General features: G+C 41.2%; 1 protein-coding gene across 2 annotated transcripts in view; it reads left to right on the forward strand.

Annotated features, from left to right (window-relative positions):
- TRABD2B (TraB domain containing 2B) overlaps positions 1-13,074 on the forward strand; it is a 279,252-nt gene that overhangs the window by 243,525 nt on the left and 22,653 nt on the right. Inside the window, exon 6 of one of the 2 annotated variants that reach the window (XM_068690372.1) lies at positions 7,587-7,614. In XM_068690372.1, coding sequence (XP_068546473.1) covers positions 7,587-7,599 — 13 coding nt within the window. In that variant the 3' untranslated portion in view covers positions 7,600-7,614. Of the gene's footprint in view, positions 1-7,586; positions 7,615-12,011; positions 12,282-13,074 lie in introns of those variants that run through there. The other variant, XM_068690370.1, reaches the window with a different exon arrangement.

Raw genomic sequence — 13,074 nt, forward strand, 5'->3', positions numbered from 1 at the left:
GTGATGTTGACAAGACCCCAGCAGCTCAGCGTCCCTCAACCTCTGCTGTGTTTCTTCTCACTATCTTCATGTGAGGTGGGGATTTATTCCCATGGAAAGCTGGGGCGTGATGGGATTTTTAAGTCCCTGAGGGAAACGGTGACAGCACGGCTAGTTTAGCATTAGTTAAGTTTCTAACCGCTAAACCGCTGGGCAATCCCTGCCCTGTTGGGATGTGATGGGCCACGCTCAGGCCTGTCGGGAGAGCTGTAAAACCACTGGCAGCTGTGTGCTGCTCTGAGTAAATACAAGATACGTCTTGGCTACTGCAGAATATGACACAGGGGTCACTTGAGTCTCCTTTTCAGTGCCTGAGACTTATCAACAGAATTCTCGTACAGATGTTTCCTTTGTAGAGCTGCTTCTGGTGAAAGTAGAAGATTTATATGGGGCTTTTCTGTTTCTGGTCTTAGTGTTGGCTGGTGCTTGCCTGTCAATCTCACACCTGGGGTATGGAGATACTGCCTATCCAGGACTGATCTTAGCTGCCAGGGCAGACTGCCACAGCAGAAAAAAAAAAGTCAAGGGCTTTCTGTGTCTGATAGCAACATAAATTCAACCTTACTTCACCCTGTTGGTGAAGTCAACATCCCCAACCTGTGCTGCAAATTCAACACCCAGAGGGGAAGGTAGTCTGGGGCAGGAGGAGTCCTCACTTATTAAATGGTGAGGGAGAAGATGAAGCCCCTTACAGGGGAACTAGCAAAAAATGACACTCAGGATTAGGAAGACAGAGGCGGAAGCTGAAGGCAGGTTGCAAGCACAGCCCTTGTTCCTCCAGACCCTTTGAAAATAAAGCGTATGTGCAGTGCAGGGCCATGTGGCACAGATGGCCTGATCCCATAAGGCTGGAAGGAGGGGACAGTCTCTGTGGACAGATAAGATGGTTCACTTTAATATTTTTTTTTTTTAATGAAGCAACTTTAAATTACCAGACTATTCTGAGAATAAAAGAGTGTTTTTGAGGTTAAAAGCCCCATGGTTAGCAAAGGAATATTGGCTTTCCTGTAATGTGAGCTGGGTTGCAGCACCTCCTCAAACCAAACCAGGTTTGGTTGTTCTGAAAACGTTCCAGCTTTCCACGGTGATAAGAGGCTAACAAGACTGCTAGAACCAAAGCCAAATGCCAGGCATAGTTTTGATGAGTCTCTGATGTCTGTTATACTTGTTAGAAGTGGTATTACATGCTTTTTGTAGCTCGGCAGTGCTACAAATGCTGGTCTGCGATACCCTCTGAGAGAACTGGCACTTAGATAAAGCACTTCCAGGCAAACAAACAAACACACACAGACTAAGCAAACACACACGCACATACAATGGTGGGAGGAGGATTCCTAAGTGACATACTGTGCTCTGGGGACAATAAAACAAGTGGTTCTCATTTTCCTGGTGTTTCATTTACTGCCACGTGGGGTTCTCTTCATGCGAGGAGAGCTGGGCTTGATTGCTGGTATTGTGTACGCTCGTGTGCGTGCGTGTGCGAACGGTTTGTGTAGAAGTTGGGTTTGCTCAGGCTTGTGACAAGAGCTACTTGTCACATTCACAAAGTGCCCCCAGTGAAGGTTTCAACCCCTGCCAATCCCCAGCCTGATTTACTGCTTTTCACTGACAAAGGAAATCTCTAAAGACTACATAAAGAGCACCTGAGGGTGTTGATATGTCCCTGTCCAAGGCAGCTAGCTGGCTGAATTCCTCTGTTGGGGCAGCAGAAAGCTCTTGGTAGCCATGCATGGATGTTCCTTCCCTTTCCTCCATGGGAAGAGGAAGGGCACCAAAACACCCATCACTCTCTTTCTCCCTTTTCAGAGGCTCTGTAGAGGACCCAGGTAGGCTGATGTGTCTTTCTGGTTCTTATCCCTCGTCCTATGTGAATTGTGCTGAGCTCTGAATACCTTTTCCAGACGCATCTCACAGATGTCAGAAAAAAAAAAAAATCCCCTTTTTGGCTTTAATTTCCTGATGAAAGCATTTAGAAGTGCCTCTCAGGGTCCTCTCCAAGGATGCAAACAGCATCCTCTCAACATCAGAACTGGTTTCAGAGAGAAATGATGGAGCTCAGGAAAGCCCCCGCCTTGTAATGCTGCTGCAAGGCACCACATCGGGTCAGGAAGAGTTTTCCTCATCTAAGGAGAGCAAGATCTCAGCCCCCATGTTAGTAACTAGCTGGTGAGATTTGCCTGAATTCATTAAAAATCAGTTTTTCTTGTGGCCTCAGATATTCCTAGATATTCAAGCTGTATTTTAAGATCTAGTCTCATAGGTTTCAATTAACAACCAAAAAAAAATAGAATAAAGAAGCTACTTTTCTTCCCCAAGGCTTCAGCAGCAATATGCATGCTTCATTAACAAAGAATTATAATGAAGAATGGATTTGTCAGGCAGAAATGAGTATTTGATACAAGCAGTTTTATCAGCATGAGTTAATATAGAGTGGGAATTCAAGTGAAACCAGGCTAATATATAGAGCGAACTTATGTGAAATCTGTTAACGTTAGATTTGGTAAAACATCATTAGATATTAAAGCAAGTGGAGTTTGGAGAAAGAACTCTTCTGCCTTCATTACGTTTCAAGGGCTCTGTCCATTACCGTGCAGTAAAAATGCCCACAGACAGGCTGAAGTGTTGTCTGAATAGGATTTCTGACAACTGTTTAGTTCTTTTCTTGGAAGCACTCAGGCTTTGTGATAAAAATGATGCAAATGGGCTATAGCAATATTTTGGAGAACAGCAGCCTGGCTCTGGGTTCCTTTTTTTAGCTCAGCAGCCATTAATGGCTAAGCAGATCAGATGTTTTACCACGTCAGCTACAGAGAGGCAAAGTGGATTTGGTGTAACAGAGATGTCGGGTCTCTTACAGGCATGATCTTCCTAGGGCTGTTCAGTTCCTCACTTCTGCCTGCTGCTCAGTTTAAGTGGTCCGTGTCTCTCCTCTTCTAGAGATAGCAGCTGGCTTATGTGCGTCCCTTATCTGTTATCTTTTAATGTAGGAGTCTGTATTGAACAAGGTACTTAAGGAAGACAATTGCCATGCTTGTACAGATCTGTGATCCACCCAGTATCTCATCCCTGCTAGAGCCCAGCTTCAAAAACAGCAGGAGAAAGTGCGGAAAACAACACCAGGCTCCATTGAATAGCCTGCCCCTCGTTTAAGTCTAAAGTCAGCAAAAATGTACTGAGTTAGGCATTTAGTACCGTGCTTGGTTGATGTCTCTGTAGAGAGTTTATTTTTAAGATGTGATGAGAAATATGTATTCCTGCAGATGTTTCCCTCTCCAGAGGATCCAGCCTAGAAGGGAAATCTGTTTCTGAAGGACAAAATCTGGGAGTAGAATTCAATTTGGATAGCGAACAAGAAAGATACACAGATCAGTTACGTTTTAACAGTAATTCTATCAAGGAATTGGTTTGTTTGTTTGTTTGTTGTCAATCTTTTTCTTTTTTTTTTTTTTTTTGTCAATCTGTTGCTTAATCTTGAAACTTGGATGACAAATACTGGGATGAAGTAAGTTCATCCTTTTTTTTTTTTCTTTTTTTTTTTTTTAATGCTTAAACAGAAGGTCAAGAATGGTTTGGGAATAACAACACACAAGACAAGAGACTAGTTTTTGCAACTGAGTCAGCAGACTTGCCTTTATGCATGTCCATACAGCTCAGTGTCCCAAAAGTTGACCTCGACTGGAGAGGAGCAGACAGCCACAGACATCACGAGTGCGATTGGCTTAAGATGAAATTAGGAGAGAGATGAATTTCAGTGACTATTTCTAGTTTGGTTATGGCAGCTGGGGAAGAAAGAAGGATTTTTTCTAGTCCTTTTCTTGTTTTCTTGTCTCTGGGGTCTGAGTTCATAACTGTTGAGATAAGTCACTGGTATTTGGTCATCACTGTCTAGTTTCTAAGACTCTGCCCAAACCATAAATAAACTGTAGAAGCAGAACTGGCCCCAAACCTAAGCCTGAACCAAAACTATGGAAACATCAGAATTAGATCCGAAGGAACTTAATGTTGCAGATTGGGCTGAACTGGATAAAAATGTTATGCTTTGCAAAACCTATTGAATGATGGAATTTAATTTCCAGCACCTGAAAAATCTGCTGTGTATAATTAATATGACATCACCTCAAACTAACATAGAAAGCTCTGAGATTTTATAAAGAGGAAACAGAGATTACATTGCCCAGTAATAAGACCACCATTCTTCTTTATTAAAGTAATACACGTGTGCTTATTAAAAAGTTAGGTTAAAAAAGAAAGAGTAATATGTTTGCTCTCGTTACTAATGGTTTTCAGGAAAAAAAAAATAAATGTGTGGAATAAACCTTGAAAATACTCCAGTTTAATAAAAATGCAAGCCTAAAATGTTGTTTTGTGGGGTAATCACATCACTTTAGATTCATCAGAAAAACTGTGTGTTATTGGAAAAATTGGCCAGAAGTTAGGATTTCCACTCCAGAGACAATGCTGACACTCCAGCATTTGTTTCTGTACAAAATCGGGGAGGAAAAGCAAAAAATACTGTAAATTCATTGCAAAGTCAGCATGCAAAAATTCATTAGAAGAAGTTTAAACATTGTGCTTAACATTATGTGACAGGTCTTCCAGTGGTATGGACATATAGGAATTGTAATTTGAATGCCAGGCCCTTTCTGTCCTCTGTGGACTTCCAGAACAAACCAGATTTCCCAGGGCAGCCATGTAGCTACATGAGCCCATATTGAACCAGGATGCTGGAGCAGAAGACAGACTGTCTTGAGCTGTAGAACAGGTATTTTGTCCGAAGAGCTCTGAGTACAACTTCCACGAGGCAGTGAGGCTCCAAAGGCAGCAATATTACGAGTGTTTTGCATAAACCACACTACCTAGGTATAAATAGCTTAACGCTAACCTGGCATGGTCATCAATAACAGTGTGAAAATTTACAGAATAGAGTCCAAAGTGAGGCTACGAGCCCTCCTGTGTGCCACTGGGACAGAGAAGGATCCTAATTACTTATTAATGTGGGAGATGGGAGCAAGACTGGAGAGCCAGCCCATCCTTCCTCTGTGGGCACAGCCCATCTTCTGAGGCCGGAGCGCACTGCTCGTACAGCTTACGCTAGAGAAGCGTGAACAAAGAATGGTTTAGTTCAGGAACTGAACCAAAAAAAGGGTTGAGAAGGGGGAAATAAGTTCACAGCAAACTGAAAAGGAATATTCTGAGGACATCTTTGAAGGCAGGGGTTGGGTTTTGTCATTTATATTTATTAGTTGGGTTTTTCTTTTTAATTGAGATCAATTTTTAAACAAAAAAGGACACTTTGTAGCATTTAAGTCTTTGAAAACAGAGGATTCAAAAAGAAATCAAAAGCTTTTGTTCAGAAAGTGCTGAAATGAAACATTTTGACTTTTCTGAAATAAAAGGCCATTTGAAAATGTGGAAATGGCACATTACAAATGTTTTAGCTCTCTCATTTTTTCAGTAAATTCAACCACTCACATCACAAAAAAGTTTACATTTCTTCTATGCTGCAGATCAGCTCCACTTTTAATGAAATGGAATAGGCAAGAAAACTTCTACACACTTCTTTTATTTTATAGTTTCTCAAACTAGGAAGGAAAACATTAAAATCCATGGGAATAGCTTGACCTCACAAGCTTTTCGCTTTGTTTATGCACAGAGTTGAGTATTTGCATTTATATGTTTATACGGAGGACCAAATTCCCTCTCAGACTAAGGTCACAGTTCTTGAAAAGCAGTGGTTCTTCCCAGACAAATACTGTGATGTGGATTTTGAGTCCAGAGATACTGTCCAAGTTTTGGGTGGACTGTAATCTAATTTAATTACTTAACTTAATTTAACTGATCGTGAGTTGTAGTAGACTGGTGCAAAAATGAAAACAACTTTGTTTCCAAATTCTGTTAAGAAATGGCAATGCTTTAACCGTAGCATATAGGCCTAAGGCAACAGCACACTAAATAAAATAACCTCGTTATAATTAAGGCAACCAGAGCTTTTTCTCAGGTGATTGAATAGCCAGGGATTTCACAGGTATTTTGTTTTGCTGTGTCTTAAGCCCAAATTCATCCTCGGTAATTTATGGCACTTGTCTGAATCAGCTCAGATAGCTTAGGACTGCATGGTCGCTAAAGGAGCAGGGTGGGTGTCTCCAGAGAATCCAGATGCAAACACAGAGGATAAATCAGCAGCCTGAGTTTTCACCTTTTTTCCTTTGACTGTAGGGGAAGCATATGGTGATTGATTAAACAATTTGACTGGACACGTGAAGTGGTATCGGGCAAATCTAGTCCTCAGATCTCTTCTTTGGAGTTACTCTCTTTTGCAGTAAGGAATAAATAAATTCACACTTTCGACTTGAAGGAGATGAACCCAGTGGTGGTATGTACTGGTGTCACCTGGTAATGTGAGAGACCATAGCCTAAATCTGTACTGTACATCAACAGTGAGAGGCCCTATAACCTGTGCTGGGGTGGGTTAGGATTTCTGCCTGGTTTTCTCTTCTCCTTTTGTTTGCTGCTCTCCCAAGAGCTATGGAAATCCCGAGTTTCATCCTAGCGTGGAAAAGAAAGAAATGTCAAGCTTCTTGTGGGACAGGACATTCTGGTGCCCATCTTGTGGTGAGGATGACTGTTTTCTCTGAGAGATGCGTAAGGAAAAAGAAAAGCAAGAAGCAGATGTCTCTGTGGCCTGTGGCAAGGGGAGGCAAGATGCTTGTGAAGGACTGATGAATTCTTGCTTTGACAAAGACTCCCAAATTGGAATTTATGGGAATCCATCTATAATAAAATGTTCTTAACTTAGTGCCTGGCTGCAGTCCTGGTGCATCCCAAGAACGGTGGCATAAGGATAAAGCTACCACATCACACATTCCTTGCTATCACCACAGCTTGTCTCTCGACACAAATTCTTTCCTTGTCTGACAGTCTTGAAAATTGAAGCAAGGAGCAAAGGAAAAAGCTCGGCACCGGCGCCTTGCTTTGAAAGTGCACGCAAACCATGGCAGTGTGCTGAACGGCGCTTTTCCATTCCTCACACCACAAAGACAAGATGCAAATAACAAATTGGCAAACTTGGGTTTTAAGAGGTTCTGTGCATATCCAAGTGAACAAAGATGTTACCACAAAATCGCTGAAAATTAGATGAAGGATTTAGTTGTGTGGAAGGTAGCAAAGTGCTTAAAAAGTGTTGTCTCGGGGAGCAGGTTCCTTGTTGTTACTGATGAGTGGCTGAAGCGAGTTGGCTGTAAGAGGAGGTGCTTCTGTGGGGGCCTCTGAATGGCATCTCCTATCTCATGAGCTAAAGCAAGGGCAAATTTGTGGCCCTGTGGAGGAGGTGTTCCACTCAGGAGATGGTCAAAGCCCTCTGAGCTGCAGGAACTGGACAGATGATGTGAGGGCAGGAGGGGTCCTTGCCTGGCGGGGAGGAAGGCACATCTGCACTCCCAGGTGGCTTGGGGTTGAGGGGAAGTAGGGCCAGAGCAATTATGAGCATGGGAATTATGAAAAGAAGCTATTACAGGACTTCGCGATGTTCATTTTGTTTTTCTGACCAGATTCCCTCTGTAAGCCTGGCAAATCCTGATGATGAGTCAAATTTCTATGATCAGTGCCAACAGAGACACTGGAGACCACAAGGCAGAAAGAGAAATGCTGAGACAGTCTAATGGAGGGTACAACTGCCTAATCTACTTGCATGTCTTGTTTTGTTCTTTTAATTCTTGAAAAGAATTAGAAAAGGATGGCAAACCCACCAGAAGTGAAACAAAACCACAGGGGTCTTTGTCTGTGGGATTAAGCATTTTCAAGAATGAATAAGAACAAATGTTTTCCTGTTTTCACTATTTTCTGTACCATAGGATAAAGCAACTTAGGTTGTTTGCTGAGACTCCCTACTTTTATTATTTGGACTTGCATGATTTCAGGGAAGTTGTTTTGCAGAACTGTGCATCCCAGGAAAGGAAATTAAGGTCAGAGATGAAAGAAACCCACCTAAGGGCCTGAAATATTTTTAGTTTCTCAAACACTGTCCCATGTGGGAATGATACATTTAAAAATGGGTGGAACCTCTGAGCCTGGAGTTGTATCAAGTTATTCATGAAAAATCTCCGAGATCTTTGTGTGGACCAAGATATTTGGGTGGTTTCTCACCCAAGAGTTTCTCACTCCTTCTCGAGAAAAGGCACTGTGGCCTCGCAAAGTGAAAACCAGCTCTGCTTTTCTGTGGCTTTAAAAATAGCTATGTATCTTGAAAAGCTGTCTCAGCAGTAGTGAAGGAGTGAAAAAAAGTATATTATATCCCCACGGTTTCATCCAGTGCAGCTGTGCTAACAGAGTGCAGTGAGACTGAGACCAAAGGAAAGGCATGAAATAGTCCATGAAATCATCAGTGAATCTAATGGTAAAGCTTCATGCAGCGAAGAGATCTATTGCCCAGGTATCCTATTGCAAATACTGGGGGGAGGGAGGGGTCTTTTTTTTAGGGGGAAAATGCAGAATAGGAATAAATTCATTGTAAATGTATTAATAAAAAAATTAATTAAATCAGTGGGAAGGTTATCATCTGATAGGAAGTCTACCTTGCTTTGAATTGAAATATATTTATTCTTACAATGTATTTGGATTAAATGTGCATATTCTGCTGGATTAAAAGTTTGATTTTTACTTTTGGTTAAATGTCTGAAGGATGACGATCAGATTTGGAGACAACTAGCCCTCTAGGTTTTATTAAGTCAATTTCAAAAAACAAATCATTTTTACATGTCTAAAACTTGACAATTGGCTTTTTGTTATTGTCACTGTATCTGTTTTTTTTAGACCATTTTATTTTTCACATACTGTGTATGATTTTGTTTTAATTTATTAGGAAGAGTTATTGAGTCTGCAGATGTTTTTACCAAGGATATTTCACCACTCTGATTCCCAATATTCTTAAGCTTCAGTGCTTCAACATAGCTTAAAACATATAGATGCAAACATGCATCAACATATAATCTTCAACAGTCTTTCTTAGGCCTTGGGATAATTATTATTAGTAGAGGAATAATGGAACAAATATTGACCAAAGGTAATATGCAGTTGCCACAATGGATATATTCCCTATGCGTCAACTCTAAAGAACAAGTGGTTAGTTTATGACCCTCTTTGGGTTACAACATTTTAACATTTCTTCAATGTTTATTTATTCTCTTCCCAAAGAATGTTCTGAAATATCGAGTTTACAACCTGTGGCTCATGTGATGGCAGTGGAAACAATTAAGCCAGAAGCTTTCAAAGCCACCATTGGGATTTTGATGCCCAAACTCATTAATTTTAATAAGAAGTGAGCTGCCAGTCCTATTAAGTGGTTTCTAAAATCTCAACCCGTAAAAACACCTCTCCACTGATTCCAGTTTACTAGGAGTTCAGAGCAAGATAAACATGTGTAACAAAATAGTAGGTGTTAAAAGGTGGAAAGTATGTGTTCAGATGTCTCTAAAAGCATTCAGGGAACCAAGTGGTGGCCCCAGGCTTTTACTGGCAGATGTCTGATGTGGGGGCTGCTCCTGCCTTGAGCATCTCGAGGAATTACTGATGCAATCTCACTGCCAACTGATCAGAGCGTGAGACATGGTTTTGGTTCCACAAAGCCAGTGGAAACAGAAATTTGGCAGCAGCTCAGCTTCAGGTTCTTGCATCTGCTTCATTCTCTTGCCTTCTGACCATGTTTCTGCCCTCTGCAGCCTGGTAGCCAGGGTTGGGGCTCTTCACCTTGATGTGCATGTGGGTGGATGGCTTGTAGGAAGACCTGAGTGCATTGGCACAACACTGATGAGCAGAGGCATCCAGGGTAGTACCAGCACAATCTATCTTTGGGCAGTAGCAACCAACCTCTATTCCCATTGCTTTGGCACAAGTGCAGGAGGTGATGAGGCCAGGGATTTCTGCTGCCCACTGCTGTTGCAGTTGCCCACCTGCTGCTTGTGTACGGTTGGTCCAGGCCCTTCCCAGCTGCCCAAACCATCCTGCCAAGTTTGCCGAGTGTTATCTTCCAGGCCACTAAGTGGCTGCATTTGCACGTTGATACCTCACTGGTCCACCAACATGATTGGATAAAATTTAAGAGTGTCTTCTGTGACCTGAAGGACCCATCCACTGGAAATCTGTGAGAGCCTTTCCTTTTACTTGACTGTGGAGATGGTGTTGCTACACAGTCATAAGTGCAGTGAAAAAGACATGAAAACTTCGGAGAGCTCCAAGGTCTTGCAAAAAATGTTGCTGCACTGATGAAAACTCATCCTCAATGTGAATCATGGGAGAAAGTCTTACTCAAAAAAAAAAAAACAAACACCTAGAACCAGTAGATCTCTCTGTGCAATAAAAACAGAGTGTGGAATGAGTGTGAACGAGTTCAAAACTGACTTGCTGAAAGTCTGAATGCTTGGAAAAAAACAGGGAAGTATGGGACTTCTTGGTCTGTTATTAATGAAAGCAACATTGGAGAATTTTAGAATTTAAACAAGTGTCTTTCTTTTCTGTATCTGTCATATGATCTCTGAAAAAATTTCATTAATGTTGGCTATGAGTGACAAAGTTACTGTAGTTGCCAGTGAGTCTCATAGCAGTGATAATTAATACTCAGTAGCTAGTAAAGATGGAAGGACCTTTAGGTGAAACGTGATGTGGTGGAAATAGATATGACCATCCTGAGTGCCATTGTAATGGACATCAAAAATATCGAAAAGAAAAAAAGCTGCTGTTATTAGTAGTAGATGTGACTTTTTTGGAAGAGAACAAAATGTTCCGTAAATGAAACATGTGGTTTCACTTGCAGCACATTTTGTACATTGTCACCAATGAAGTTTAGGATTTCTTATTACTTTTTCATTAAAATGTCTTACTGGTTTCACTCAGGAGGCAAAGCTTTTCACGTGGCTTTAATTGTTTCTGTCATAAAAGTCATAGCATCCATGTAATAGAAATAGTTTCACAGACCACAGCTTCATATTGCCTATTATTTCTCTTCCATTTTCTCTACCTGCAACTCATTGGACCATCCTCTCTTGCAATTAAGACCAAACAGGAACTTCTACTGAAGTTCAAAAAAAAAAAAAATATCCCGTTGTGTCAGTAGTGCTTTATTAGATTTTTGTTTCAGATATCATAGCTCAAAAATGTAAATTGACGTGGCCACATATCAAAGAAGAGAGTTTATATTGACTTTTTTTCTAAAATCAGTGAAACGCTAGAAGATGAAATCAATAGAAGGCCTTTTGCTGCAGATTTACAGTCAGATGCAAGACGTGGTAGTATTTCAAACAGCAGAAGTGAAGAGCTCTGGCAGTATTGTTTCATGGTGCCCTGGGAGAGGTCATTTACTCCCTTTTTTGCCTCACTTCTTGATTATACAAAAACTGCTATAGTCTGGGTCTCACAAATCCTGTCCCAGCAGCCCAGCCATTAGACTGTGCGTCTGTCATCAGTTTGGGCTTCCCCATCACCAGTCCTTACTCGGATGAACAAATATAATTAGTGTTGCAGTCAAAACAATTATTTGTTACTCACAGATGATACCAAAAGTTGAAAAAAAAGAAGGGATCTAGTGGCACCTTATTCATTTAAGTTTTGCTTCTCTTAGGATATTCGTTAGTTGACAATTTGTTTTCCTCAGTGTCTCAGTTTTGCCATTTAGCCTTCAGACCACTGCAGGATATGATGGTAACCCATAAAGGAAGCTCCAAAGCCTGTAAGAAACGGTTAAAATGTAAGAAATCAACAATGGTTTATCGTCTGTCTCTTCACCCTTTTTCAGATTGGTGTTTACTTGGTAGTTTTCTAGGAAATGCACTGCTGTGTTTAGGCACTACTCCAAAGCAAAGCCTCTCTCCTTGTACACCTCCTTAGCAGCTAGCAGCACCCACCAAGTAGTGTAGTCCTCTGTCTTCACCTTTTCTTAGCATTGCCTCTCACATGTTCACCAAATATTTAAATGTGTTTTGCAGTTCAAGGACGACAAAGACAAGTCCAGCCTTTGAAGGGTCCTCAGCAACAGCCCTGCCAGCCCTCCAGCTTTCTGAGCAGGTCCCACTGACGTCTCCTTCCCTGAAGCCCCAGCAGATGGATGAAGAAGACAGCCTGTCTCCTCACCTCCTGTTGCCAGACAGTATCAGCCAGCTGGAAGAGTTTGGCCGGCAGAAGAAATGGCACAAGAAGCAGCACAAACATCATCGCCAGAGGCAATTCAATGACCTCTGGGTTCGGATAGAAGACAGGTGAGTCATAACTTTTATGGCTCTTGTCCTCATCCTGCTGTCTCCTAAATAGTTGCCCTTTACTGATCCCAGCCTTTGTTGATAGGCCATAAGAAGGGTTGGAGAACGGCTAAATGGGAGAGATGGAGAGTGAGGTGTTGTTTTTGGAGCATAATGAAAAACTTGGAGGAAGGCTCGTAAGAACATTTAATCTACAAGTCAAGAGAAAGAAAGCTAATACTCAGAATATTTAAAACATACAGAAACAAACAGTTACCAGAGTAAAAACAGGAAAAAATGACAAGGGAAAATATTCTTTTTGCCCTACTTCCACTAATTATTTTCCAATATTTACTGTCAGTTTTCAGCCCAAAGACTGAGCCATTTTCCAACCATTTAGACTCCTCCTGGGAGTTTTCAAGATTTTGAGATATCTGACAGTCTTCTGTGTTCTGGGGCTGAAATGTTTTTAACACCTCAGGTTGCCTTGAAAACAACAAACTGGGAACTGGCTGCTCACCTGTACATATCATTATTGTCTCTCTGTTGGCATTAATCTTATTCCCATTTTCATAGCACCTAAAGTGCTTTTCCATAGCAATCCAAGTAAGTCAGAGTCTCTTGGAGGCTTCTGCCTTTACTAAGGAAAAAACTCTACATATTTGCATTCTTTTATTATTATTATTACTAGTCATTCTTTTTAAGGAGCAGTTGCTGCCTTTTTTATTGTGGTTTGTTATTTTCTTTTCTTGGGATAAGTGATATAAGGGTTGTTATTTCAGTGGTGTATAAAAATCTTACTGTAACAAGGGTA

This window comes from Anas acuta, chromosome 8 (genome assembly GCF_963932015.1).
Source record: "Anas acuta chromosome 8, bAnaAcu1.1, whole genome shotgun sequence".
Classification (NCBI taxonomy): domain Eukaryota; kingdom Metazoa; phylum Chordata; class Aves; order Anseriformes; family Anatidae; genus Anas; species Anas acuta.